General features: G+C 52.9%; 2 protein-coding genes across 12 annotated transcripts in view; both read right to left on the bottom strand.

The window, feature by feature from the left end:
* Positions 1 to 683: 683 nt before the first annotated feature.
* SLC25A44 (solute carrier family 25 member 44) lies at positions 684 to 15,785 on the bottom strand. 7 transcript variants are annotated; one of them, XM_088151156.1, is made up of 5 exons: positions 14,898 to 15,783; positions 10,664 to 10,785; positions 7,887 to 8,518; positions 6,549 to 6,676; positions 684 to 1,236 (listed from the first exon to the last, which is right to left on the bottom strand). In XM_088151156.1, exons 3-5 carry the CDS (start codon positions 8,506 to 8,508, stop codon positions 1,066 to 1,068), a joined length of 921 nt encoding a protein of 306 aa, XP_088007282.1. In that variant the 5' UTR covers positions 8,509 to 8,518; positions 10,664 to 10,785; positions 14,898 to 15,783; the 3' UTR covers positions 684 to 1,065. The 7 variants fall into 7 exon arrangements, with proteins under 7 accessions (XP_088007282.1, XP_088007284.1, XP_088007280.1 ...); XM_088151158.1 differs by having other exon boundaries at positions 1,081 to 1,236; positions 6,549 to 6,671; positions 14,898 to 15,784; XM_088151154.1 differs by lacking the exon at positions 684 to 1,236 and adding an exon at positions 3,113 to 4,307 and having other exon boundaries at positions 6,549 to 6,671; positions 14,898 to 15,780.
* Positions 15,786 to 17,285: 1,500 nt separating this feature from the next.
* Positions 17,286 to 24,743, bottom strand: part of SEMA4A (semaphorin 4A) — a 62,250-nt gene continuing 54,792 nt past the window's right edge. For all 5 annotated transcript variants that reach the window (XM_088151148.1, XM_088151151.1, XM_088151146.1 and 2 more), the window contains 4 exons: positions 24,210 to 24,325; positions 20,818 to 20,975; positions 19,948 to 20,066; positions 17,286 to 19,478 (listed from right to left, as the gene is read on the bottom strand). In XM_088151148.1, the coding sequence (XP_088007274.1) occupies positions 18,802 to 19,478; positions 19,948 to 20,066; positions 20,818 to 20,975; positions 24,210 to 24,325 (1,070 nt within the window). In that variant the 3' untranslated portion in view covers positions 17,286 to 18,801. The remainder of the gene's footprint in view (positions 19,479 to 19,947; positions 20,067 to 20,817; positions 20,976 to 24,209; positions 24,326 to 24,743) is intronic.

Below are 24,743 nucleotides of genomic sequence, written 5' to 3'. Positions count from 1 at the left end.
CTGGAGGAAGGCTGCGCTTGACCCTCTCTCCAAACGCGACCCGAGGTAGCGGAAGGGGCAGGCGAGTCATTGTCATTGTCAGTGCCAGTCCTTCCTTTAAAGTCACAGACGCTCAGCAACAAGGGCACGGTTCTGGCCAGTTTGGGCCAGTGTCACCCAGGCCCTTTTGCCTCAAGCATCCTTGCTCTGTTTCATGCAAACTAGGATGCCCACACACTCAGCAGCTAGAAGTTGCACGCAGTGCCCTGGCACACTCGGGACCTCTCATTCGTTTTATTAAAGTGATGCCTGCATAACGTCATTCATTGTGTTGGGGGTCCAGGTACCATCGGAGAATCTCTGACCTGGAATAGAGATTTACCTCAAACACACCCCGCAAAAGTCGAAAGATTCCCTTAGCAGCTATCAGGACACGCTCTGCCTGCTACGGGTATGAAAGCAAGGGCTGAAAAGGCTGTGAGTAGCTGCTCCCCAACATTTTGCTCTCCGGATGATGGAAGTGGTAGTGCAAGACACGGAGGTCGCCAGGCTGGGTCTGGATGACTGCTGGGTCTCAGCGTAATTTCAAAAGGGCTTCCCAGCCTGCCAGGCCCAAAATGAGAGATGCAGGAAAATGGCCTAAAACAAACGGATTTACAGACCGAAAACTTTAACCAGTACATCTGTGTTGTTTAGGATTAAAACCCCAGTTGGAAGTCAACCTAAATTCCATCAGTGGGAGGGGAAACTGCTAAGTGGCAAAGCGAGTGGAAGACGGCGGCCCAGACACCGAACGGCCGCCACCGAAGGTGCAAGACGGGTCACTGTGTCTCGTAAACAGTGGCTGCGAGAGAGAAGCGTTTAACCGGTAAGATTTTACTCAAACATTTGGGGGCTGAGACCCGTCCAGCCTGAGATTTCCCTTGCTGATAAGAAAAAGGCTCTCCTCCGCCAGATGAAGAGGAGAAAGATTGTATCTGCAACAAAATCTACTTTTTCATATTATTTGCGTCTGTGGTCTTGGAACCGCCTCTCTGGTTTCCGTTCCATGTTTGTCACAAACAGCGAAAAGATGTTTTCTTAAGATCAGGGTTGGTCAATTCTTCTGAACGCCGGTTGGCCCCACTCCTGACGTCCTTCCGCGAGCCTCGCCTTCTCAGGTGGTCCCAGGGTGGGGACCCCCGGCCGAGGGCAACGCGTTCCAGTTCTATCGGGCACTGAGCTCCGTCGCTTCGACACATCAGCCAAAACAAAATCCTTCCACAAAGAGATCAAATAAATAATAAAAACTTTAATTATACTTTAAAGACTTCTTACAGTGCAAAATCGAAACCAGCTGTAATGTACACAAATACATTCAAACTCCATATTGAAACGGCAGGCACCAATATCAGGGACCCCCTGGAATTAACTCTTGTCTGGACAACAGAAGAACCCTTATTTTGGGTGGCTGCTGAGGGCTTCCTGTTGGCCCTGTTCCCCCATCCACCCCCCCTCCTCAAAATATGTCTGTGTGGCATCTGTTTAGGTAGTAACTACAGCTTCCTGAGAACAGTTCAGCAGTGCTCGCTACAGATTCTCAATAATTTGTATCAGAAACCTATTAATTCAGAGTACCCTTGCATAAAAGAAAGGAGGTTATGTCTAGATAAAGAATGGAATGAGATCTCAACTCAGAAGTTCAGTGATTAAAAGCTAGGCTTGGAACAGCATTCGGCGCCCAGCGAGCGCCCCAGGAAAACCGCACGCCTCTCGCAAACGATTCAGCCAGGAGGCAGGCTTGGCGGTGTCCTACGACCTCCCTTGCCAAGGCGACAAGCGCTCTCACCACAGCTCGCCACGGGGCGGCAAGGGGGGCAGGCAGCTGACCCACCCGCTCCACCCGCTGCTTTGGCCATTCCGTTTTGCAGAGCGCCTCCTAGGTCAACACTAGCTTCCTCGGGTCACAATCTGGGTATTTTCAGCAAAACAGAAACAAAAATGGGGGCACATGTGGAGAAATGCTTTTCCGTTGAAAATAAATTAACACGGGGACATCTTAAGACGTCCAGAAGAAATCTAGGCTGAGCAAAGCAAGTAAGGACTAAAAATGTATGCTTCAACTGAGGGCTGATTTGAGTCCGGGGAGAAGTGTACTTCAGGGACCATCTACCCGCCCCCCCCCCCATTTCCTAGTGCTAGGTAATAGGTGAAACTGCCAACAGAGTCTCTCTAGGACTTACCTTTTTAGGCTCATGTTTCTCAACCTCAGCAACTTGGAGACGGGTGGACTTCAACTCCCAGATTTCCCCAGCCAGCTGGGGGTCGAAGTTCACCCATCTTAAAGTCGCTGAGGTTGAGAAACGCTGCTTTAGGTGAAAGAGAGCCAAAGAAACTCACTTCAATTTGGGGAGGGGGCAGCTTCCCTAAGATAATTTCGGTGGAGTGGCCCGCAAGTAGCTTTGGCGTGCTGAATGTGCGCTCCACAACACACACTTTGCCTACTCAGAAGGACCGTCTAGGATGGTGTTTCCCAACCTGGGCAACTTTAAGATATGTAGACTTCAACTCCCAGCACTCCCAGGCATCTTAAAGTTGCCCAGGTTCAAGGATTTGGAAGTCGGGTTGCAGCCTCTGATTATGGCACAAGTTAAACGCTGATTGACGTTAAAAACCGCTTGCTGAAGAAAAGCCCCCAAAGTGCAAAGAATAATACCTCGCTAGTATTGCTTCTAATCCCTCCTGCCCTGCCCCATCTCCACCACCAAATACTTCATTTTAAAGCCAGCGAATTTACTGACAGCCGATCGTCGCAGCCTCCGTCTTCTGAGGCTTGCACGAGCAGTTGGGACGAAGAGGAGCTCAGGGAAGAATACGCGGATCAGCACCAGAGTTGCAGTAGAAAAACGGTGACAAGACGGGAGGACCGAGTTGAAACATGCCGAACCCTGGAAAAGGCTGCCTCCCACTGTCCTGAGCACGCCCACTTTCCCATCAGCCGAACGATTTTAGGCTGGAATTGGGACCCCCAACTCCCAGGCAGAACCGGCTCTTACATCGGAATTAGGCTTCAAACAACCTCTTTATCTTCCCAACAAAAGCTGACCTATTCCTTCCTTCCAACCTCCTGTCCTACACATTAATGAAATACTCATTCAGTGATTCAGACTTTGTATTCAGTGATACAAAGATCAAAAATAGCATTACACTAGATTTTTCAGCCATGTTTTTCAGCCCTGCCTTTCAAATGAAGCCCCCGAATGAACAATAATCACATGTCTTTGTGCGTACAGGGTAAGGAGGAGACTATTACAACAGGGATCTGATTATTTTCGTCTACGCTCACATTTGTGAAGTCCATGAAGTAAAGTGTGCATCTCTCCTTGGGCGGGTTTTAATTCCCCTCCCCAGAAGATCACACACACACAAATGCAGTTGGGCACCACAACTGTACAGACTAGAAGGGAACTTCCCTTAAATCACCGCTGACACATTAGAAACGTATTAACAAAAATCCTACCTTCAGATACGGAAGATTGGAAAGACAGCTTCCAAGTTTATACAAAATAAGAAGAAATCTCTATGTACAGATCACATCAAATTGTGAAAGCAGAGGCTACAAAAATAACTCCTGGTGTTTGGTACCTCCCCTCCTCCCCTCAGATTTTTCAGCTTTTAAAAACAAAAACTTTCAGAAGCATCAGAAGGCTAAGGGTTTTCCGGACCGCGTGACTACTTTCCAACCGGGGTGGGGGGGGGGTGTGTGGCTGTGCCTGGCGGCGCATCCAAGCAGCAGAAGGTGAGCAAAAGTTATTCTCCCAATGTACGAATTCTGGCAAAATAAGAAAAATCAAATTCTATTTGGGGGAAGAAAAAAAATGACTTTGCTTCAACCAACATTTTTTTAAAAAAAATAAAAATTAAAAGGGGGACTAGGAGACATGCCAGCTTTTACTCACAGGAAGTCTTACAGGAGGGCCTTTTTTGCAATACGCAGCAGTCCCACTATGGGACTAGATTAATACTGGGTCAGGAAGGTTGTTTGGAAGCAGAATCGTTTGTGGGTATCCTCCAGTAATGCCTTGTCAGAAAACACTCCTGCTTTTTGGTGATGTTTCAACCATGCCAATGGTCCAAGAGATTCTCCTCACGTTCCCCTACCAATGCCGGGAGTCCACCAGCTCTGGACGCAAGCTCAGCTTCTTCAGGGTCTCGTACCCGACCACAATGACAATGGTGGAGGGGGTGGCCGAGATGATGCGGGCGGAAAGGCCTTTCGTCAGGCCCCACGGGCCCTCTTCGGCTATCAGCTGCTTGAAGGTCAGGATGATGGAGCTCTTGCCACCCACCTGAAGGAGGAAGAACAACCCCTGCTTCTGAGGTTCAGAGGGAGAGAGATCCTGGTTCTTCTGGACCATCCAGGACCCAAACCTCAAAATGACCACCTTTTAGGCTGAAGGAACCATGAGCTCCAAAAGAATGACTTGATTCTAACAGCAGAATTACATCTCGCTGTCCTCCCTCCAGAATTCTCATTCCTCAACCTTAAAAGCCAAACAAAATGAAACACCAAACTTTCCCCATATTCCCCATATTTGGTAGTTATGGGTATGACACTGCACTGTTTTCCATCCACCAAATGACCTGAGCTAAAAATAGAAAGACAGTTTTAATTCTAATAACTGGGATTTATAGTTTTGAAAAATAAAAGACCATCAGCTTATGTTTTGTCCCCCCAGCAAGCTTTGGGGGACACCCAGCATCTTTTTCTGTCTAACAGGATCTAATTCGCTCACCCACCAAGCCTAACACTCTGTTAAAGATTATAGCCTGATGCAAAAATAACTTTCCCGCCAATAGCACATCTCCCTCCACCTGGATCTCACCCTGAGGTTGGCTACAGGGTCATCCTTCATTCCACATAACACACCTGCCAACACACCGAGTTAATGTTTTTATGACAGCCAGAATCTCATGAGGCTGCCACATCTCAGGATATTTGGTGTTCTCACATGATGTGGGGGGATCCCCAAGGCCTTGTGAGATTTAAAGATTTAATGAGGTTCTAAGTCTGAAGAGGTTGCAGGTCCCCAATCTTGCCAGATGAAAAGTTCTTGGAAACACAAAGCTTGCTACTGTTTTGTAAACCTCAGCAAGGCAAGATATGCAGCTCACAAAACGGAGGAGCTGGAAGGGACATCAAAGCCAAGGCCTGCTCCATGCAGGAGTCCACTAAGTTCTCCCTGGCCAGGGGCCATCCACCCCATTTGAAAAGAGCTCTGTTCTGGACAGACTGTTCTCACTGCAGATCTCCTTTCTTTTAATTTCAGTCTGCTGGCCCTTGTCCTGCTCTCATTTTCAAGAGGGAGCAGATCTGCCCTCTCCTGTATGTGAGAATCTTTCAGAAATCGGCAGAGGGCTCTCATCTCTCCCCACGGGATTCCCTTCTGCAAGAAAAACAGGATCAGCAGCATGCAGGCTATGTATCTTTTCTCCCAGGATCACAGTGGCTGCTTTCCTCTGACAGCATGATTCGGAGGCTCTTCTGCACCCTAAGGTCCCAGCCTTCTCCCCAGAAACCAAGATGGCATCCTACTAGCTCTGCCTGAGCCAGCACAATCCTAAGGAGGGAATGGGGAGGAGGCAACCCCTGGCCCTCGAGAGCAGTGTTTCTCAACCTTGGCCACTTGAAGATGAGTGGACTTCAACTCCCAGAATTCCCCAGCCTGGCTGGGGAATTCTGGGAGTTGAAGTCCACTCACCTTCAAGTGGCCAAGGTTGAGAAACACTGTAATAGACAGTCCCTCCCATCCAAATTAAATGGAGGCGTTACCAGAACACTTCAGAAAAGACACCACTGCAGTCCAATGCAAACATTTCAGCTCAGAAACAAAATAAGAAAAAAACTATCCCAACATTTGGACCATTGGCTTGATGAGTTTTTATCTATATAAAGTGCTCAGCTGGAACAGAAAGCCACGATGTGAACACAAGGAAAAAAAAAGGAATAAATGCGGGCTGGGGAATTCTGGGAGTTGAAGTCCACACATCTTCAAGTGGCCACGGTTGAGAAACTCTCCTCTAGAGCCATTCAGCCCTCTCTTTCCCTCCCTGTATGTATATATGTATACATACTGTTACAGTCAGGACCTGCAAGGGCAACTGAGCTGGGCAGAACCGAAGCAACAGAACCCCAAGCCAACGTCCTCCAGGTGTCCTGGACTTCAGCTCCCAAATTGCTACCAGCAGAGTCGCTAGCTAAAGATCTGGGGAACTGGAGTCCTGTCCATGCAGCAAGATGCAGGTCGGAGAAAGGTGTGAGGTTAATGGGCAGCCCCTCTGCTTACCAAACGGTTGAGTGGCTTCCCACCCACAAGACAGAAGGTCCACCCCAGAACATGGCCCCACTTCACCCACAGAGCAGAGGAGGGTGGGGGAGAGGAAGGGCAAAGCCAGGAGCTGCTCACAGGGGGAAGGGAGAAGGGAAAGGCATCACACCCCCATTGGGGGGCAGGGCAGGCTCCAGGCCTCCATGCAGGGCAGCCGGTGGCTCGTTACAGGTAGCAGATTCGGGCCGAAGCGACTCTCACCTGTACACGTGCCCGGATGACGTCCATCGGGTTGGTGAGGGTGGAAGCGGTAGCAGCCGCCATCGGCCCAGATATCGCTTGGAGCAGCAGGTGTGGGCAGTCCTTGGGGGTCAGGCTGGAAAGCTGTTCTGGAAACAGGCATGAAAACCAGGTTATGTATGCGTGGCAGTTCCCGTGCTCAAAAGTTGCTGGAGAACAACCCTTCTGGACTGGAAGCATCAACAGAGGGACCTGCTGGGAATCCAGTGTTAAAGAGTATGGGTTCTTGGGAAAATCCAGAAGGGTTGTTCTACAGCGTCTTCCCCTCCACGTCTGTTGGGACTCAAGAGAGCATATGTGTGACTGCACACAGATGTTTCCAACCCATCTGAGGACAGTAAAACACCACTTTGAACTACAAAATTCCAAAATAAATACCAGGACTTTCTAGTTCCCCTTGCAGTTTCTGTATTGGTGTATTCTTCTAAACGTAAGTTGGAGTTTGCCAATGGCAAGCTAAAGGCATTTTAAATGATGCCCTTAAGTTGCAGGAGGTGGGAGCTTTCCCTTGCAAGCGTGTTCCACCAGATGTATTTGCACCCCACCCAAAGAACTTTTTAAACCAAAGCTTACACCACGGTATTATTGTTTCAGTCATCAGCTCTGCCTTTCAGCCAACTGGACCCACGAAGACAGGTTGTAAGTACCCCTCATTCAGCACTGTCGTAAGTTTGAACAGTCACTGAACGAATGGTCATTAAGTGAGGACTACCTGTAATTAGGATTAGGCAGCAGGTTATGCAAAAGTATCTGGATTTATCCATATTTTCTACAGATGGCTCATACCCCCCAGGGGAGAAAGGGCTACTTATGGGAAGATGTTTGAAAGAACCAAAGACACCAGCTAGAGTACAAGCGTCCTGTCAAGGGAGACTCAGAGATCAGCTTTGTCCTCCTTCTCTGAGACCTGTGGATCCCGTCACTGCCCTTCAAGAGGACTGGCACTGCAGATGCTGGGATTCTGCTGCAAGTCAGCTGTGCATGCCACAGGACTGCAGTCCTCCCCATTCTCATGTGTTGGGGGGGTCTACTGGGAGGAGAACCAGCTTCAGTCCTAACCTCATCAGTCATGCGGTCCTTGATTCTCCATCCCAAAGGAAAGATTGTCCCCTTCTGACCCAGGGCCCTTGCAAAACAGGACACCCTCCCCCCGCAACATCCAAGCATATTCCGGTGGTATAAAGCCGAAGCAGGACCTCAGCCAGTCCTCCTAATGCCAAAGGGGAGGGCAGACGCTCCTTCCAAGAGGGGCAAGGCTGAACGCTGCGAGAGAACAAGGGGGGCTCTGCTTTCTCCTACCTGCATAAAAGTGGTAGAAGGGCCACCAGGCAGCGCTGTTGGGAATGTACGTAAGTAGGGAGGCCACGTAGCCCCTGTAGAAGCCCCTCAGCCCATCAGCCTTGAAGATCTGCGTGATGATGTCTCGAGTCTGGCCAAAGACGGGGAACCGTTTGCCTTCGTGGGCCTGCACTCGGAAGCGGCCCATGCTTTCGCCCAGCCGCTGCATCATCAGGTGCTGGGAGACCACATCGATTGGCACGGTGATGCTCTGGGCAACGAGGGAGGCCGAGCCACCGGCCACCAGGGACTTGATGGTGTTGTTCTTGCTGTACTGCGAGACATACTTGCGGGTGAGTTCATACGTCGTCACGTAGCACTGCCCTGAGATGAGGGTGAAAGTGTTGACCAGGAAGCCCCGATACAGCCCAGCCGCCCCTTCTGCCCGCAGGATCTTGACAAAAGCATCAAAAGTCCCATTGTACAGACTCTTCCCCCTCTGGACCTGCAACCGCGTCCGTATGAGTGTGAAAGGGTACACGCTGATGCGGATCATCATTGTCATGCACACCCCAAAAACATAAAATTTCTTCTTGTCCAGGTGCTCCCACTCAATGATCTGGATGTTGCGCTTGTCCTCCATGGCTGGGGTTCTGCAAGGGAGAAAGGAGGACACGTGTGATGGAATGGTTTGGTGAAGGCCGCGCTTGGGGAGATAAGCATTTCCTTAGCCCCCAGAATGAGCGTGGGAAGGTGAAGAGGATGAGACTGGCACCACCCTAAGGAATTCGCAGTGTTTGCTTGCTGGCTTGGGAAGTTTAGATTCACTCTGGCGAGATTCTGTCCTGTAGGTGAAAACTAATAAACGCTATCGAACTATATCTGTACTGTCTTGTGGAGTTCTTTGGGCTGAACCTAACATCATGAGCTTCTCAACTCACCCATCTGGCTACCCACGCCTGCCTGTGGCACCGCAACAGACCTGGCCTCGTAGACCACTCAAGCTGCGTTGCTGCTAAAAGGCCGCAGAGTGATTCCCAGGCTCTCAGAGAAGTTCCACATGGGGCTACCACCCAATTAAGAAGAAATCTTGGGCAACTTATTTCAATTCATTAATTCTCCACAAGTCCTGACAATGCCAGTTCTGATTTTTATGAAATGGGCTCGCTTAATTTCGAACACTGGCCAAGATATAATATGATTTGCTTTGTTTCCAGCCCCGTGTACAGTGTGAACCCAGACAATAGTGGTTTATCCAGTTAACCATGATTGCTTCTGGAAATGGACAAATGGGTCCTCCTCCAAGCCTGTGTAAACTTTGTAAAATTCATTACTCTTATTATCTTGAACTAAGATTTGCTTTTTTAGGGATACTCTGGGATACTCCTTGGATGCTCTTTCAGGGGTCCTCCAAGGAGCTGAATGACAATGCTTAGCAGCTCCGGCCCACGGAGCCAAAGGAGGGGGTGCCGGAATTGCAGTTCAGCAAGTGGAGGGTCCGAACACCTGAGGAATCCTGGAAATTGAAGGAAGAAGAAGCATCACACAAGCCTGTGGCCTGTTTCAAATCTTCCAATTTGATGGAGCAAAATGTGATCTGAACTGGGGCAATGATGAGACAGTTGATTTCAGTTACAGGTAGTCCTCACTTAACAACCAACGGCATCTCTGCCGTTAAGCGAAGTGGTTGCTAAGTGGGAAATCACGTGACTGTGACCATGCTTTCCAGCTGGAAAGAGACAAGATTACTCAGTTTCACACTTTCGGCTTTTGTTTGCCTCCTAACCTCTCCCTGCCCTTTGCGGTGCTCGAGTGCCTGCTTACTGTCTTGTACATATCAAAAGCAATGCAATCACCCTGCAGCCGGGACTGGGAGCCGTGGGCATGCTTTGCAAACAGCTTGCTCTCTGGAAATCCCTTCCTCTCCAATCTCTCCATTCTGCGAGGGGGAGGGGGGAGAAAAAAGGCAAGAGATTTCTGTAGGCAATCTCTCCTTTGCCTGACCCTTTCCTGCTGCCGGCGCAATCACATTGCTTTCAATGTGTAGAAAAGCAAACAGCTTACTCCCTTGCAATCCCTTCTTTTCCAATCTCTCTGCTCTGCAAGGGGGAAAAAAGGAAAAACCATAGGTCAGGCGCAGGACAATGTGTACTGACTGTAATGGTGATCACGTGACTGAAGGACACTGCAAAGGTTGTAAATGGGCTGTAAAATTATTTTTTCAGCCCTGTCGTAACTTTGAATGGTCGCTGAAGGAACGGTTGGTAAGTAAGGACTACCTATAGTGTTTTCAATTAAAAAAACAGTGCTAGTGAATTCTGCAATCAGAATCTCTTATTGCAAATCACAGTCAAGAATTCCAAAATGCTCTGATTTAACTATAACAAGTTCGTTTCAGAAATGCACTCAAAATGAGGAGTAGGCATTGCCATAAATGTTGGAAAGAAGTCTCAGTAGCTTTGACACCAGATAGTCCCTTCCAGCCCGGCTGCTGAAAGGAGAGCTGAGAGCATCAAGTGGCAGTGGCTCCATTCCTGCCCCGATCACCAGCCCCATAGGGAGCATTTGGTGATCCTTGTCCTATCTAATGCAGTTACACTATAGTGCTCCACACAGCAGCTATAACGGCACCTCTCAGAAGATGTACTAAATACTCAGCTAAAAATAAACACATCAAAAACTACTGATCAGTTAGAGTTTGGGAAACTATGGTTAGGCAGGAATAAACAGAGCCCAAGTTCACTCCCAAAGCCAACAATCTTGGATGAAACACCCCCTAAGTCGAGGCTAAGCAGCACCTTCAGTGAACATGCAGTGGGAGAAGATCTGTGGAATTATTGCGTAACGAAGTGATCTTCCTCATGCTGGCTTCTTATTCCTTGTCAATCTTGCAGATTCTTCCTTTCAAGACATCATCTTCCTGAAAAATAAGGGCGTAGATTACATTTTACCTGTTAATGGGAGCAGAGAGCATGGTCCTCAGTCTCATCCTGCTTCATATTCACTTTCTAACCCTTCCTAGCTATATTCTTACTACTAGTAGTAAGCTTTGCACAGTATTGCTTACTCTGATGAAGAATGGCATGATGAATATGTATGTATGCATAACTTATGTTTAAATTCCTGAGATTGAGAAATTTTGACTTTTAAGTGAAATCTCCAGATATCTGCAAAAGAAATCTTCCTCTGCGATTGCAGCCCACATTCCATTATTTTCAACACCTGCTCAGCTGGACATACCAAGGTCATCCCTACCCACACGTTCTCCAGAAATTTCTGTCCAAGGCTTAAAAACAAACAGAAGGGTGTCTGGGATATTCCGTGAGTGGGAGAAGAAAACTTCTGCAGATTTTTTCTGTTGTGTCTTTAGTCAAGAAAGAGGATGTGGCATGCGTTTACAGGTAGTTGAACTGATAGCCCGGCCAGTTCTGTCAACTGTCAATTCTCCATGAACCTTCTCAGGCAGGTCCTTCAGTGAGAAATGCTGTGACTGATGTGCAAAGCAGGTGCTCTGTTGCTGGGCTGTGACCTTCCCCCCATCCCCCAAGCTTACTGGATTCAACTTAAGGCTTGATCCTGAATCAGACATTGAGGTGAGTGACCCAACATTATCTGGAGCTCTCGGCTCTACGACTCAACAGATGCCAGAGGTTTTGTGCGTGTGAACAAAACATCTCACAACAGCATCTCTCCTGGACCTTTTCATATAAGGGAAAATAAAATGTGTTCAGAAAAAAAATATCAGACGTAGTGGCTAACTCAAGAAGGCAGAAGATAGCTACGAAACTGAAATCCTCTTCAAACTGAAAGGATGAGACAAAGGTTCAGGGAAGGTGAAACCAGGCCCTCTATCAGTTACCCCCACATTCTGGCTGGGTCCGCATGCAACCACCGAGGAGGACTGAAGTGGCCCACACTGTTCTATCTGCTGCCAAAAGTTTGACTCTTTCAAATACTTTTGCCTCACTCTTCAGTTGAAAGCCCACTTCAGTTAAAAGAAAGTAACATAGAATTGACTCTAAGTGGCCAATCAAGGTCATGCAGTTTTATGAGACGACGATGATTACTTCTACAAGATGTCATGCAGTCTCTCCTGAAATCCTAGGAAATTTAGCAGAGAGAGATACAACCTCGAACTAAGGATGAATTTCCTGACTGTGGGAGCTAAGCAGCAGCAGAAAAGCCTCCCTCCTGCGTCATGGAGGCTCCATCCTTGGAGGTTTTCAAGTAAACGCTGGACGGCCATTTGCCTAGGATGGTCTGAGGATCCCTGCACAGGGCAGGGGGCTGGACTAGGAGACCCCCAAAGGTCCCTTCCAACCCTATGATTCTATTAACCCTGGGCATGAGAAAATAGGTACACAAAACATCAATGACCTCAGCAGCAAACCTATTTTTGGCTTACTCATTTAGAACAACCAGAATAATAATCATCTCTAATTTATTTCTTATCCTATAAACTAGTGGTTCTCAAAGTTGGTTCAGGGACTGCTGGGAGTCCGCAAGGTCAACTAAATATTTTTTAAATTTCTTAGTTTTAATTTCTAATACAGTAAATATCAATAGATATAAACACATAAACCAAAGCTCTTTGTGGTCCTCAATCATTTTTAAGACTGCAAAGGGGTCCTGAGACCAAAAAGTTTGAGAACCGCCAGCGATTCCTACTTCTGGTCCGCGGATCAGTTGTGGCATCCAAGGATATTGCAAGTGATCTGTGATATAGGCACTAAGATATTTTTTAAAAAGTGGCTGAAAACTTACAAGACTGTCAATTTCACATGATTTTGGTGTTTTCACCTGTGAGATTCCAAGCAAGTACAGTATAAAATATTGCAAAGCTTAACGCTTTTGTGAGAGTTTAGCCCCTTGAATTTTCTAAAATTAATTTTGCAATCAGAACTCATGACCCTGTTGCAGAGGAGGTGCAGCAATTGTGTGAGACCCTGGTAGTTATGAGGAGCACTGTTCTGCGGGTGGCTGAGTGTTATTTGTAAGGCTGGGCCTAAAGGGACAAGCGGAGTGGGGGTGGGGGGAATCCCCTTCTCCACCCAGCTGCACAGTAGCATCCCTACTGAATTGATCGCCCCGCAGGGGCAGCTATGGATTCATCCAGGCTGCTAGTCCTGAGTTATGTTAACTTCCCTAACCTAGAGTCAGAGGTGGCTTCAGAATTCATGGCCACCATAACAATCATGGGTTTGTCCTGGGCCTCCATGGGTCTGACCCAGAGAACTGGCCTGGTTTTGACCCTGGGTCAGATGAAATGTGATGTGTTGGGGGGACATTTCCATCAGTCCCTCACTGTGGACTGATAACTTCCTCATGAGGATGGGGATGACTCCGCAAGGAGGACATGCCCACTCTGATGGCCCAACTCAGACCTGATGGATCTCGAGGGTTTCCTGACCACACTTAGGGAAGGCAGCTTCTGTTAAATGCCTGGTTGGCTTTTGGAACACAGAAGCTGGCGGGCACCAGACTGAGACTGTTTCTTGGCCGCCTCTCCATGCCCACCAATACAGGGCAAAGTCCTTTGTTTTCTGACTCACTCCAGGAAATGAAATGGGTGAAGAAACACTTACGCTAGTGGAGGATAACAAGCGTGACCAGACACAGGTACAAGCTCAGATTTACTCCGTGGCAACAGGGGTGCTGAAGAGAAATTATTCCCCACCTTCGCTCCATCTGCAAACGCTAGTCAGCCGCTCTGTTTAAGGTAACTCACAACCTTCTTTGGGGAAACGGTCCAGAAGGACCAATCAGCGCAAGTCACGATCACCCGGCCGATCATTTTGTGGACAAATCCACCCGATCTGCTCCAGGTGGACGGGCCCAATGAGGCGTCAGAGGTCTGCCTTGGATCAGCTTATATCGGACAACTGTTGCCTTACATCCAACCTCCCTTGTGGGGAAGACTGTGGAGAAAGTGGTGGGGCAAGGGCTAAGGAGAGCCCTACAAAAAACGGGCCCCTGTATTCATGGCACTCGGGATCAGAGCGCCCAGAAACTGCAGTGGGCGCAAAGGGCAGCGGCCCCACGTAACGCCCCTGCTGCGGGAGCGGCACCTGTCACCGACTCGTTTCCGAACGCGACCGAGCCGCTGCGGCCCGGGCCCGGCGTCTTCACGAGCACCCTGCGAAGGTCTGCTCCTTCCAGACTGGGCCGGGAGGGGGCCAGAGGCCGGCCTTCCCGGGGGGGCTGCCCTCCGCCAGGCAAGGGTGGCTCCCGCTCGCCTTCAGCGGCAGACACCCGGCTCGTCCTTCCCTCGGGGCCCGAGCGCCGCAGAGCCGGGGAGAGCGCGTCGCTCACGGCCTTCCACCGAAGGCTGCGCGTTGTACCTCTCTCCCCGCGTCTGCTCAGCGCCGCCCCGAGCGCCGCAGGTTACGGGCCGGCCGAGGAGCGACCCGGCCGCCCCAGCGCAGGCAGCCGCTGCCCGCCCCGACGAGCCGCCTGGTTTCGACCCTTCCGTTGGATCAGCCCGCCCTGCTCCGCGGGTTGGCGGCTCCTTCTCTTGCGCCAACGCTTCCGCGGAGGCCGTCCCCTCCGCCTCTCCCTCCGGAGAACCGCCCGCCCGCCTGCTTTCCTTGCTCCCTCCGGCCGGCCGGCTGGCCGGCCAGGCCGCGCCTTCGGGGTCCGCCGAGCGCGAGGCCGGGAGGCGCAGAGCAGACTGCGCCAGGCGGCGGCGGCGGCGGCGAGCCCGGCCGCGGCTTCTCCCTTCCGCCCAGGACTCCGCTGCGCCGGCGAGGCGACGCCGCCCCCGAGCCGGGGCAGGACGCCCCGGGGCCGCACGCCGGGCCCTCCCCGGCTCAGGCGGGCCCGCCCCACAGGCCACGAGGGGCCCGCCATGCGGGGCTGCGCGTGAGGGTGACGCCGCGCCGACGACGGCGCCCGGGCTCGCGCCCGGGCTCTTCCCCGGTCCGCAGCGGCGCCCGGGCCTCCCTCGCCTCCCTGGGCCGCCGGGAGCCCCCCGCAGGCTGGGCGTCCGCGTGGCCTCCCGTCCCGCCGGCGGCGGCGGCGGCGCTCACTCACCTCCCTCGAGGCCCGCTCCCGTTCCGGGCCGGCCTGGGCGAGGGGCAGCGCCTTGGCCTCGGCACGCCCCGCGGGCCCCGGCAGCCGTCCTCCTCCTCCTCCTCCTCCTCCTCGCCGCCGCCGCCGCCGCAGCCGCCACCTTAGAGCCGGGCAACCGCGCTCTCGCCCGGCTTCTCCGCGCCCCGCCGCATGGCTCGGCTGCCCTGGACAGAGATGGCCGCCGGAAGGCGAGCGGCACTTCCGGCGCGCAGCCGCCGCGCGTGGCGCAGGACTCCGCCTAAACGTCCGAGGGCGGCGCCGGCGCTTCCGGGCTCGCAGAAGGGAAACCGGCGGGCGGAGGGGAAGGGTGGGAACTCGGCAACGGCGGGAAGAGGCAGCCCCCTTTCCCCGAGCTGGACCACCGCTCCCATCACCCCCGTCAGCGATACGGGTCTCGAATCCTCCGCGAGGGAGGGAAACGTCGGTCCACGCGGTCGGACTTCCCGACTCTTTGCCCTCGCCGAACATGGCCGCCGGGAGTCGGCCGGGACGCGGCGCACGCGCAGCCGGCCGCAAGATGGCGGGCGGGCGGCGCCGTGAGGCCCAAGTAAACCCTCCCCGATATATCGCGGGGGCGCTCTGGTCTCCTGCCAGACGGGCCCCGGGAGGCGTGGGGGCCGGCTGGGCACCCTTGGGCCAGTCTCCCCCCCGCCAGCCCGGCCCACCTCGCGGGGTCGTTGGGAAAAGAGGAGGGCCCGCTGCCTCGCGTTCAGCGAAAGCGCACGCGGAGTGGAAGCAGACGAAGCGGCGCCTCGCGGCGGGGCTGGACAAGGGGCGTCCTCTCGGCCGCTGGGGCGAGAAAGAAAAAGAGACCACCCGGAGAGAACACCGGCACCCGTAGCCGCTCAAGCAGGCCCCTCCCTCCATTGCAGAGCCCCGCCCGCCGAGCTCCGGGATCAGGCAGGCATCCTTCCGGGCACGCCCCCGGGCGCTCTGGGGCTGGCCGGCTCGTTCTCCTTTGGGGGCGCCGGGGCCCCCCACCCCCCGAAACAACTGCGCAGGAAAAGCCCCCCGCGGAGCGCGCTTTGGGACGGCCGCAGCGACGCCCCCGGACAAGGACCCGCAGCAGCAGCGGACACGGCACAACTCTCTTTAATGCAAACGTCCGTAGAAACACAACGATTTACAGCGTCTCTCTTCCGGGAGAGGGAAAGACAGAGGCCGGGGCAGCCGAGCCCCGGCGAGCGGAAACGGAGCCGGACGGGCGCCCTTCTGGGGGGCCACGGAGGGCTTCGGGCCGCCTCGACCGGACACAGCCGCGGAGCAACAGCACAATGCGAGCCACCTGCTTTCGGCGCCCGGCAACGTCTCTCCTTTTTTCCTTTGCCAGCCGCACCGCGCCACCGAGATCGTCCAACTTGTGGCAGCCCGGCGGAGAGGAGCCTTCCCCTTCTGTTCTCAAACATTCACCGGCAGCAGGTCGCCTTTGCATCAGTGCGGCAGCAAGGAGACTGTCCCCTTCCGTTTCTGCAGCTGTGCACAGGCTGCCCTTTCTTGAAAGGCCGGGGTAGAGGGAGAAGCTTGCACCCCCTTCCCTTCTGTGCACAGTCTGACCCATTTCTTAAAAGTCCTCCTCTTTCCAGATGTTCCTTCTTCCTCTCAAAAGTGTTCACAACTAGAGGGCGGCAAACAGGCCGGTGAGATACGGATAATTTCTTTAACTGAAACTGAGCACCAACTTTGTTCTTCTGGGGAGGCGTGTTGCTCCAACGCCACGATTAAAAACATCACGCTCTTGCACACCAAGACAGGAGAAACACACACACATGCACACACCACGTGTTTACCAAGGACCCGGGGCAGCTTTTGCGATTCGGGTCCTCTTCACACCTCACATTGTCACGGGCAGGTCTTTAAGCAGATGAGATACAAACCGTTTTGTACAAAGGCAGACTCCTGCGATCCTCCTCGCACAGCGCTGAGCCCCCAGAGGAACACAGACCCGGAGTTTCGGCAGAATATCGTGTGAAACCGCCTTGGGGGGGGGGCAGAGGTCTTCCCCAGCCGCTTCCCTCCCACCAGTTCGGCAACCAAGGGGCCCCCAGGGGTCTTCTGTTCAAATAATACTTAATGGAAACCAGCAACAAGGGACGTGGCTTATAAACACCAGGAACGATGCATTCTGCGTGCCTTTGGTGGGGATGCAGCTGCCGAGTTCTCCAACGCCAGGCAGGGACCAATTTTATTAATGTTATTAATAAAATCGCCATTTTATTCACTAGAGGGCAGCAGCTGCAACCGTTAGAAATAGAAAGTGTCACCTAGCCACTGTTTCTCAACCTCGGGGACTTTAAGAGGTGTGGACTTCAACTCCCAGAATTCCCCAGCCAGCACAGCTGGCTGGGGAATCCTGGGAGTTGAAGTCCACACCTCTTAAAGTCCCCGAGGTTGAGAAACACAGATCCAGGCAGAGATTAAACCTAGAGTAGTGCTCCCTACAAGAAGCCCCTGTGCAGCCATGCCATCTCCTCCCCAGCAGATATTTTGGAGATGAAAAGAAATGGGGAAAAGAGGGGAGGCTGCGAGCAAGAAAGGAGGCCGGGTGAATCCACTAAAGCACCCTTGGTCCAAAGCAGACCCTGAAGGAGACTTTCTTGCAGCCAACGGATTCCCCTCTGCTAACTCTGAGACAAGCGAGAAGCGTGTCTGCCTCTTGGAAAAGCCGACAATCCGGCCCCCTCCCTCCAGCCCCCACCTCCTCCCAGGCACCGGGCAAAACACAGATTACAAAGGGGCACAGAGCTGCAGGCCGCCGCTGCAGAGGGCAGCCAGGCTGGAGGACCGCCTCCTGCCCAGCGCGGCTCATCAGCACATCGCTGGCAGAAAGGGAGCGTCTGAAATCTGACCTCTTAAACCTGTAGGAGGAACCCTGGGGCTGGGGGGGAGAGGATGAGAAACGCAGCGCTGTAAAGGACTCGGCCTTCGGAAGAATCCGTTTCCATCTTGGGAAAATCAAGGCTCTCATCTCAATGGCCGCCAAGGTTACGTGGGAATGCCAGGCAAGGAGCCAAAGAGGGCAGACACGACCCTTCCAGGGCCAGGGAGCTGTGGGCAGGGGACTGCTTTGGACCCCGCACAGCTGCTGCTTTTCCCCCATGGCCAAAAAACAACCATTTGATGAAATGCAGAACAGGACAACTGTGCGGAGGGAGACAGATGCCAACCCACAAAGCAGGACGTGGATTTTCGTGGGCCAGCACTGTAACGGTGCTGCTGCTGGTGCAATGAGCCGGCCCTTCATCAGAACAGCCTTCCAGCGGTTCTCGCCAGGTGTGGAGCGGAAGGGCCGGTGAAAGGGGACCTGGCCTTCTCCCCCTTCCAAGAGCCTGATCACCCCAGAGAAACAAGCGCGGCCCCAATCCTGAAGACCAGGCAGAGGTGGTGGTGCCACCCCACTTCTGCTCCAGGGCAGCCAGCCCTCTTTCTCTGGAGGAATCCGCCTCTGGACCTGCCTTGTCCCTCCTGGGGCTCCCCAAGGACGTCCCAGGGCATCTGGGCACGGAGGCCAATGGCCGGGGCCAAGTGGCACGGCTCCCTGCCTCTCCAAGCTCTCAAGACCAGGCTTGTTTTTCCTCTGATTTCTGCAAACGTTTTGCAGGTTTGGCCACGAGGAAGCAGAGGGCGGTGGAGCTGCTACGGAGGAGGAGGCAGAAGCCAAGGGCTCGGGAGCAGTAGGAACCCATCCAGACCCCCAGCTTCGGTTTCGCGGCTTAGGTGGCATCGTACAAAACACAACTAAGGACGACATTTAAAAACGGACACCGGAGGTAACTGGGTGCCTTCCAGCGGTGTTTGGGAGCAATCGCACAAGGCCTCTGGTTCTCACCCGAGCGCCCGCGAAGCCGCTGCTCCCGGCCAAACCCAGCTAAATGGCCCCCGCGGCTGCAGTCGCTCGGGTGTCCTCCCCGTTCACGAGGCGGCAGTCCAGGCGGTTGTTGTCTGTATCAACGTCCTGAATCCTGCCTTCCAGCTGGACGCAGCAGGATTTGGCCCCGCCGGCGGCTTCCTGCAAAGGGCCCTGCGTCTGGGGCTCCCTGTCTCCCAGGGGGCTCTGGCTGCCGTTGAGGGGGACCTTCTCCTGCCCCAGGGTCCTGCCGGATTCAGGAGCGCTGCAGCCCTGTACTTTGCTTTTGGCTTTCAGCTTGTCGTGGTAGGAGAAGAACGCCAGAACCATCGCCACCGTCAAGGCCATGGAGAGCAGCACCGTCACAGTCACGAACTGGACCCAGTAGGAGCGCCACTCCCCCACCGGCACCGCCTGATGCTCCAGGACCCCCTTGGCGCCGCTGGCTCTGTCCGAGGAGGGGTCGGCGCGCACCTCGTACGACGCCACCCGGTGCTGGTAGCCGTTCTCATGGGCCCAGCATTCGTACTTGCCCAGCGTCTGGCTGTGCACGAAAACGAGCAGTCCCGCGTCGTCTGGGACAACCAGCCCCTCCTGCGGTGGGGGGTTCCCCTCTGGGTGGCTCCAGGAGTAGTTGGCCAGGGCAGACACCCGCGGGCAGGGCAGCCGCACGATGGAATTCAGCGGACGGGTCAGCACTGCACAGGAGGAAAGCAGAGGAGGACGCTGTGGAAGGTCCAAAGCAGCTGCGCTCCACGGACCCACTTCAGCCGGCTGTGCGAAAGGCCACCCCGTCAGAAAGCTCCTTCGGCTCTACTGCCTGGGGATCAGCCTCCCCGAGGTGGAGAGAGGGGCCGGGTGCCCTTCCTGCTGCAGATCCCCTCCGCCACCGTACTGGGATAAAAAGAGAGCTTAGAGAAACAGAGTGAGGCATCTCTCCCGTTTCTGGAAGTGAAAAAAGTGAGTGCCTAACCCTAAAGGTCACCCTGGCCCCGAGGCCAGATATTCCTCCCCGGGCCGCGCGCTCCATCCCCTGCTCTTCCAAGGGCTGCAGGGGCAGATCTGTCAGGGCCTCGGCGCCCAGCCCTGGGGCAGCCTTGGAGTACAAGGCCTTTGGGTCCCGCGGGAACAAAAGCCATTCCTCAGTGCCCGCTGACTGTACTCAACCTTTCAGCTGGATGCCATCAGAGTCGTTCTTCGACCTTGGCACGGCTCGTCCCTTCCCACTGTGGCGCTGGCATGCGGCCTCCGCCTTCCCCCACTCAACGTCCTGCAGCCAGTCACTCCTAGAAGGAAGACGTGGGCGAGAGTAAGAGGGGCCCTGCGGGGTTGGCCAAGGGCTCCCCTGCACAACCTGCTAACCGAAAGCGGGCAACGCTTTGGCGGTCGGACCGAGACCCTGAACCCACCCTTTGGCTTGCCCCTATCTTGGCACGGAGGCAGCCTCCAAGCTGTTTTCCAGGTGCACCCACGCAAGCCTGTCTGTCAGCCCCACGAAGTAGACCAGGCCAGGAAGTCAGCCCCACAGGAAGGCCAAGACCACTTTTATGGAGATGGGTTCCAGCCAGGGAATCCCGCAAGCCGGATTGCTGCTGGGCCTCCTCCCCCTCCAGCACATTGAGGGGTCTGCTGGAGCCGCTTCCAAATGCTTTCCGGCTGCTCTGGACCTTCAAAATGTTTCTGCCAGGGCAACAGCGCCCGCGTCTCTCCATCAAGGTCCCCTTCCTGACTCTCCACCCTGGCTGTGCGGTTTCTCTGCTATGCTAATTAACCTCAGTAAAAGAAACTGCATGCATAGCTAGTGAGAGAGACCGGGTGCCACCACGGCAAGGGCCCCCACCCCCAAGCAAGGGCCACCCGCTAACTTCTACAAGTGAGGATCTCCACTGCCAGGAGGTTCAAGGACAAGGAAATCAAGGGGACCCAAATCAAACATGGTCCTTGGTAATCCCGTAGTTCTAGGCACGATGAACTACCACCCCCACTGCCCTCTCCTCCCCTCTCGTAGGCGGGTGCTTCCACCCCACCACCACTCACCTATTGCTGGGGTCGTCCCAAACAGCTCTGCAGGAGTGTCGATCCCAGGCACAGTACGGGTCGCGCGCTAACAGGCAGTTGGCACAGGTGCTGTACACGCTGCAGTTGGCCACTGGGACTTGTAAAACACCTTTGGAATAGCCCACGTACAGGATCCCCTAGGAAAGCAGGGAGAGGCGCTAGGCGTCATTCTTCGGGAAGAGGAAAATCCATTCTGGCAAAAACGGAATCTTCCTTCCTCCAGGAAATCGGTAACTTAAATTCACTGCTGTGAAGTATAATCATTTGCCTTGGTGTTAAAAAAAGAGAGAGAAAATTACCCATGCGTTATCTCATGAATTCAGCTACATTTAAATGAACCTGCACGTTACGCAGACCTCAAGGCTTCTTGGATAGGCTGAAGGACTAAACCATAAAACGAAACAAAAGAGAATCGGTAGAAGAGTACGCTAGCTTTTTTTAGTGCCCCTTTTCTGCAAAACAGCACCATCTTGTCCTGTGCCACTGTGCTGGCAGTGGTGGGTGGCTTTGTTTCCAGACCTGCTCTGGGGCTTACGAGCTTCAAGTAAACAACCGCTGGAGGCTGCATGTGTGGGCTGCCCCCTGCACGGCTCTGGCTGAGCTGGGGTGCAGGGCTAGGAAATCTGCTAAGACGGCGTGAGCCGCCCACACCCCCCAGACCCTTGGTGGAGTGATTTCCTGCAGGTTTCCCATCGGAAGCAAAAGAAACAAGAGGCCAACGCTTGAGATCAGGGGCTGATTTAGGAACCAAACATTCCAGAGAAATCCCAAACTTTCCATCTCCCCTCTGGACCGTGCTGTTCCAGGACAGATCCAGGGTTTCTGGAACTAAATCCTCCAAACCAGAGGGGATTTCAGGCGCCCCGGACAGGGCATTCCAGAGGAAATACAGCTGTTTGGCAACCGAACCACCCCCGGAACATCGCTAACCGCTTTCAGTTTCAGAAACCGCTGAAATGTCCCCTTGGAACGACATGATCCAGAGAAGGTTCAGGAGGGTCTGGAGACAGGATGGAAAGATCCAGCGAGCTACAGAGTGGTTAGTCGGAGAGCAAGATCGGGGAAGATTCTGCAGCAAATCCTAAAGAGGTCAACCTGCAAGCATCTTGAAAGCAATTTGAGTGCCAGCACTGCACCCTTCCAAGTCAAAGAATCACAGCATTTAAGGGTTATATTCTTAAGGGACATTGGAGGTCAACTCATCCACTTTCTTGACAGATGCCCATTTAGCTGCTCTTCAAACATCTCCTGCCAAGGAGGGATCACTATCTTCTAAGGCAGTGTTTCTCAACCTTGGCCACTTTAAGATATGTGGCTGGGGAATTCTGGGAGTTGAAGTCCACATATCTTAAAGTGGCCAAGGTTGAGAAACACTGTCCTAAGGTAATCTGTTCTACTGCTGAACAGCTCTTACCATAAAGAAATGCTTCTTGATCCCCAGCCAAAATGTAATTCCTCTTAATTCATATCCATTGTTTTCTCTCCTGTCCTCGAACATCTCTGAACAATTCTGCCCCATCTTCTACCAACAGCTCTTCAGATACTTGATACCATGCCTCCCCATAATCTTCTCCCCTCTATGTGAAACACCCCCGACACCTCCAAATGTTCCAGTTAAGTTCTTCCTTCCAGGCCCCTTAACGCCTTGACCTCTCTCCTCTGGACATGCTCCGGTTAGTCAGTGACCTTCCTAAAACACAGTGCCAAGAACCAGAGGCACTATTCTAGTGCAGTCTGACCAAAGCAGAATAGAGAGGAGCAGTGGCTGCCTTTATTATTTATTAAAAAATTATAAAGGTGGGATAAAAAATCTAAAAAAAAGATTTTTTATCCCACCTTTATTGTTTTTTATAAATAACTCAAGGCGGTGAACATATCTAATCCTCCTTCCTCCTCCTATTTTCCCCACAACCACCACCCTGTGAGGTGAGCTGGGCTGAGAGAGAGGGACTGGCCCAAAGTCACCCGGCCGCTTCTTCCTGCCTTCCCTTGACGGAATCAGGGAGCTCACCTGCTTTTGGGGAGAACTTCGTCACACTGTTGGCCCGTGGTCAACCTGTGATCCACGAAGACACCCAGAGCCTCTTGGCTGTCCCTCCACAACGTATGTTTGTGCCTTTAATTTTTTTCTACCCAGATGTTGGGTATTGCACTTGTGCCTGCTGAATTTCAACTTGCTGGTTCCTGCTCCTTGTTCCAGCGGTTACATCCTCCTGAATCTTGTCATGGCCTTGCTCTCCCCTCTCTCTCTAAACAAACAACTCATGAGAACGGTTCTCTTCCTTACGATGTGGAAGGAAACCGGTCTCATGAGTTCTTTGTTTTAATCCACAAAGACCACATGTTGCAAATACAAGCTGAATGCTCTCCTGGGCACTCAGGGGAAGGAGAAGGGATCAGGGAAAACCTTTCCACCACCCAACTTACCATGGAAGGTGGATCAGACCCGGGAAGTGCTTCTAGAGGCAGGAGAGTCACAAGAACTCACCCAGAAGATAGAAGGCAGGTGCATAAATAAAAGCACCCAATAAATACATGAATAGGACACGTTATGTGACTGTGTCTGGAAGAACTCGAAGTCTCCATGCAGGAGCATGAACGTGATTTGGGAGCCATTCCTGAGTGCGGGGATAGAAAGGTCCAACTTATTCAGAGAGGCCTGAAATGTAAAGGGAGCGCGGGCATCTTTAGAGATCCAGAATCTGAGCAGGAGGGTTCGGCCAAGAGCTTCCGGGTAAGGACACCAAGAAGGGGAAGCCACAAAGATTGATCACAAGGATATCATAAGCCCTCCAACGGGGCAGAAGATCTGGACCAGTTTACAGCACTTTCAGAGAGGAGAGACATAGTAATAACAGGAGAGTTATAAGTCCCTTACAGAGAGGGATTTCTTTTTTCCCTTAGTCCTGCAGACCTCATTCAAGATCTTGAGGAACCCTGTGACTCCAGAGAATCCAACTGAAAACCTTGAAGTAGGTGACTTTGTTGCTTTGAAAATCACACACACAGAGTGCACATCAAAGGCAAAAGCGCCCATCAAATTACAAGTATGAAGTGGGTGCCGCAAGGATCACTCCTTAGTCCTGCACTCTTCAATATTTCATTACTGTTTGGGATGAAGTGGAGGGAGCTTATTTTGGGGTTAAAAAAAGGAAAGCAAAAAAATTACACCATCCCATTTCAGCAGTGCCATCTCAGATGTTGGTTTAGAGATTATGCTCCAGCCAGCTGCTCTTTTCACATTTTTTCTGACTGGGAGTCTTAGAGGGAGTGTTGGGCCAGAAAAAGGGGCCACAACAGAGCTCCACCTCCCACAAATTAAAAATGCTGCCATCCCCAGCTGATTACGAGCTCCCAACACAAGGACCCACCTTCTCAGGAACCAGCAGCAGGTTCTGGACAGGTTCCGGCTTCTCAAAGAGCTGGATCTCCTCGATGATGTGAGCCTCGTGGCCCACCACCACAACCTTGTGAAGGAAGCCTTTGTCTGCAGGGGACGAAGCACAGATCGTGAGCTGCCGGTCAGAGGAGGGGGGCAGAGGGGGGGCTCCCACTCAGCCTGCCCCCAATCCAATGATTTTGGCCAAATTTTGAGAGCAAAGGAGATCTTACCCAAGGGGTGGGTGGGGGTGGGAGATGAACTTACAAAACAAGCAGTGGGTGACTCCTAAGCAAAGAATGGTGGGGGGGGGGTCCTATTTTCTTTCTCAAGATACACATTTTTATTCTTCTATTCTCTCCTTCTGGCCGCTTCTCTCTCTTCCCCTCCCACAGGGAGCAGGCTTTGCAAAAGGATAAATCACTCTTGCAAAAGATCTCAAACCATCGCTGGCAATCAAACGAACGAAGCCAATGGCCACACGTGGCAGCTTGCCCACCCTGGTCTAGGATGTCCTTGGCGATGT

Source organism: Python bivittatus, unplaced genomic scaffold (genome assembly GCF_059951505.1).
Source record: "Python bivittatus isolate LINGU-HERP-01145 unplaced genomic scaffold, Pbiv_v1 ctg000660_np1212, whole genome shotgun sequence".
Lineage (NCBI taxonomy): Eukaryota > Metazoa > Chordata > Lepidosauria > Squamata > Pythonidae > Python > Python bivittatus.
The sequence above is the reverse complement of the archived record's forward strand: the minus strand, read 5'-3'. Positions and strand labels throughout refer to the sequence as shown.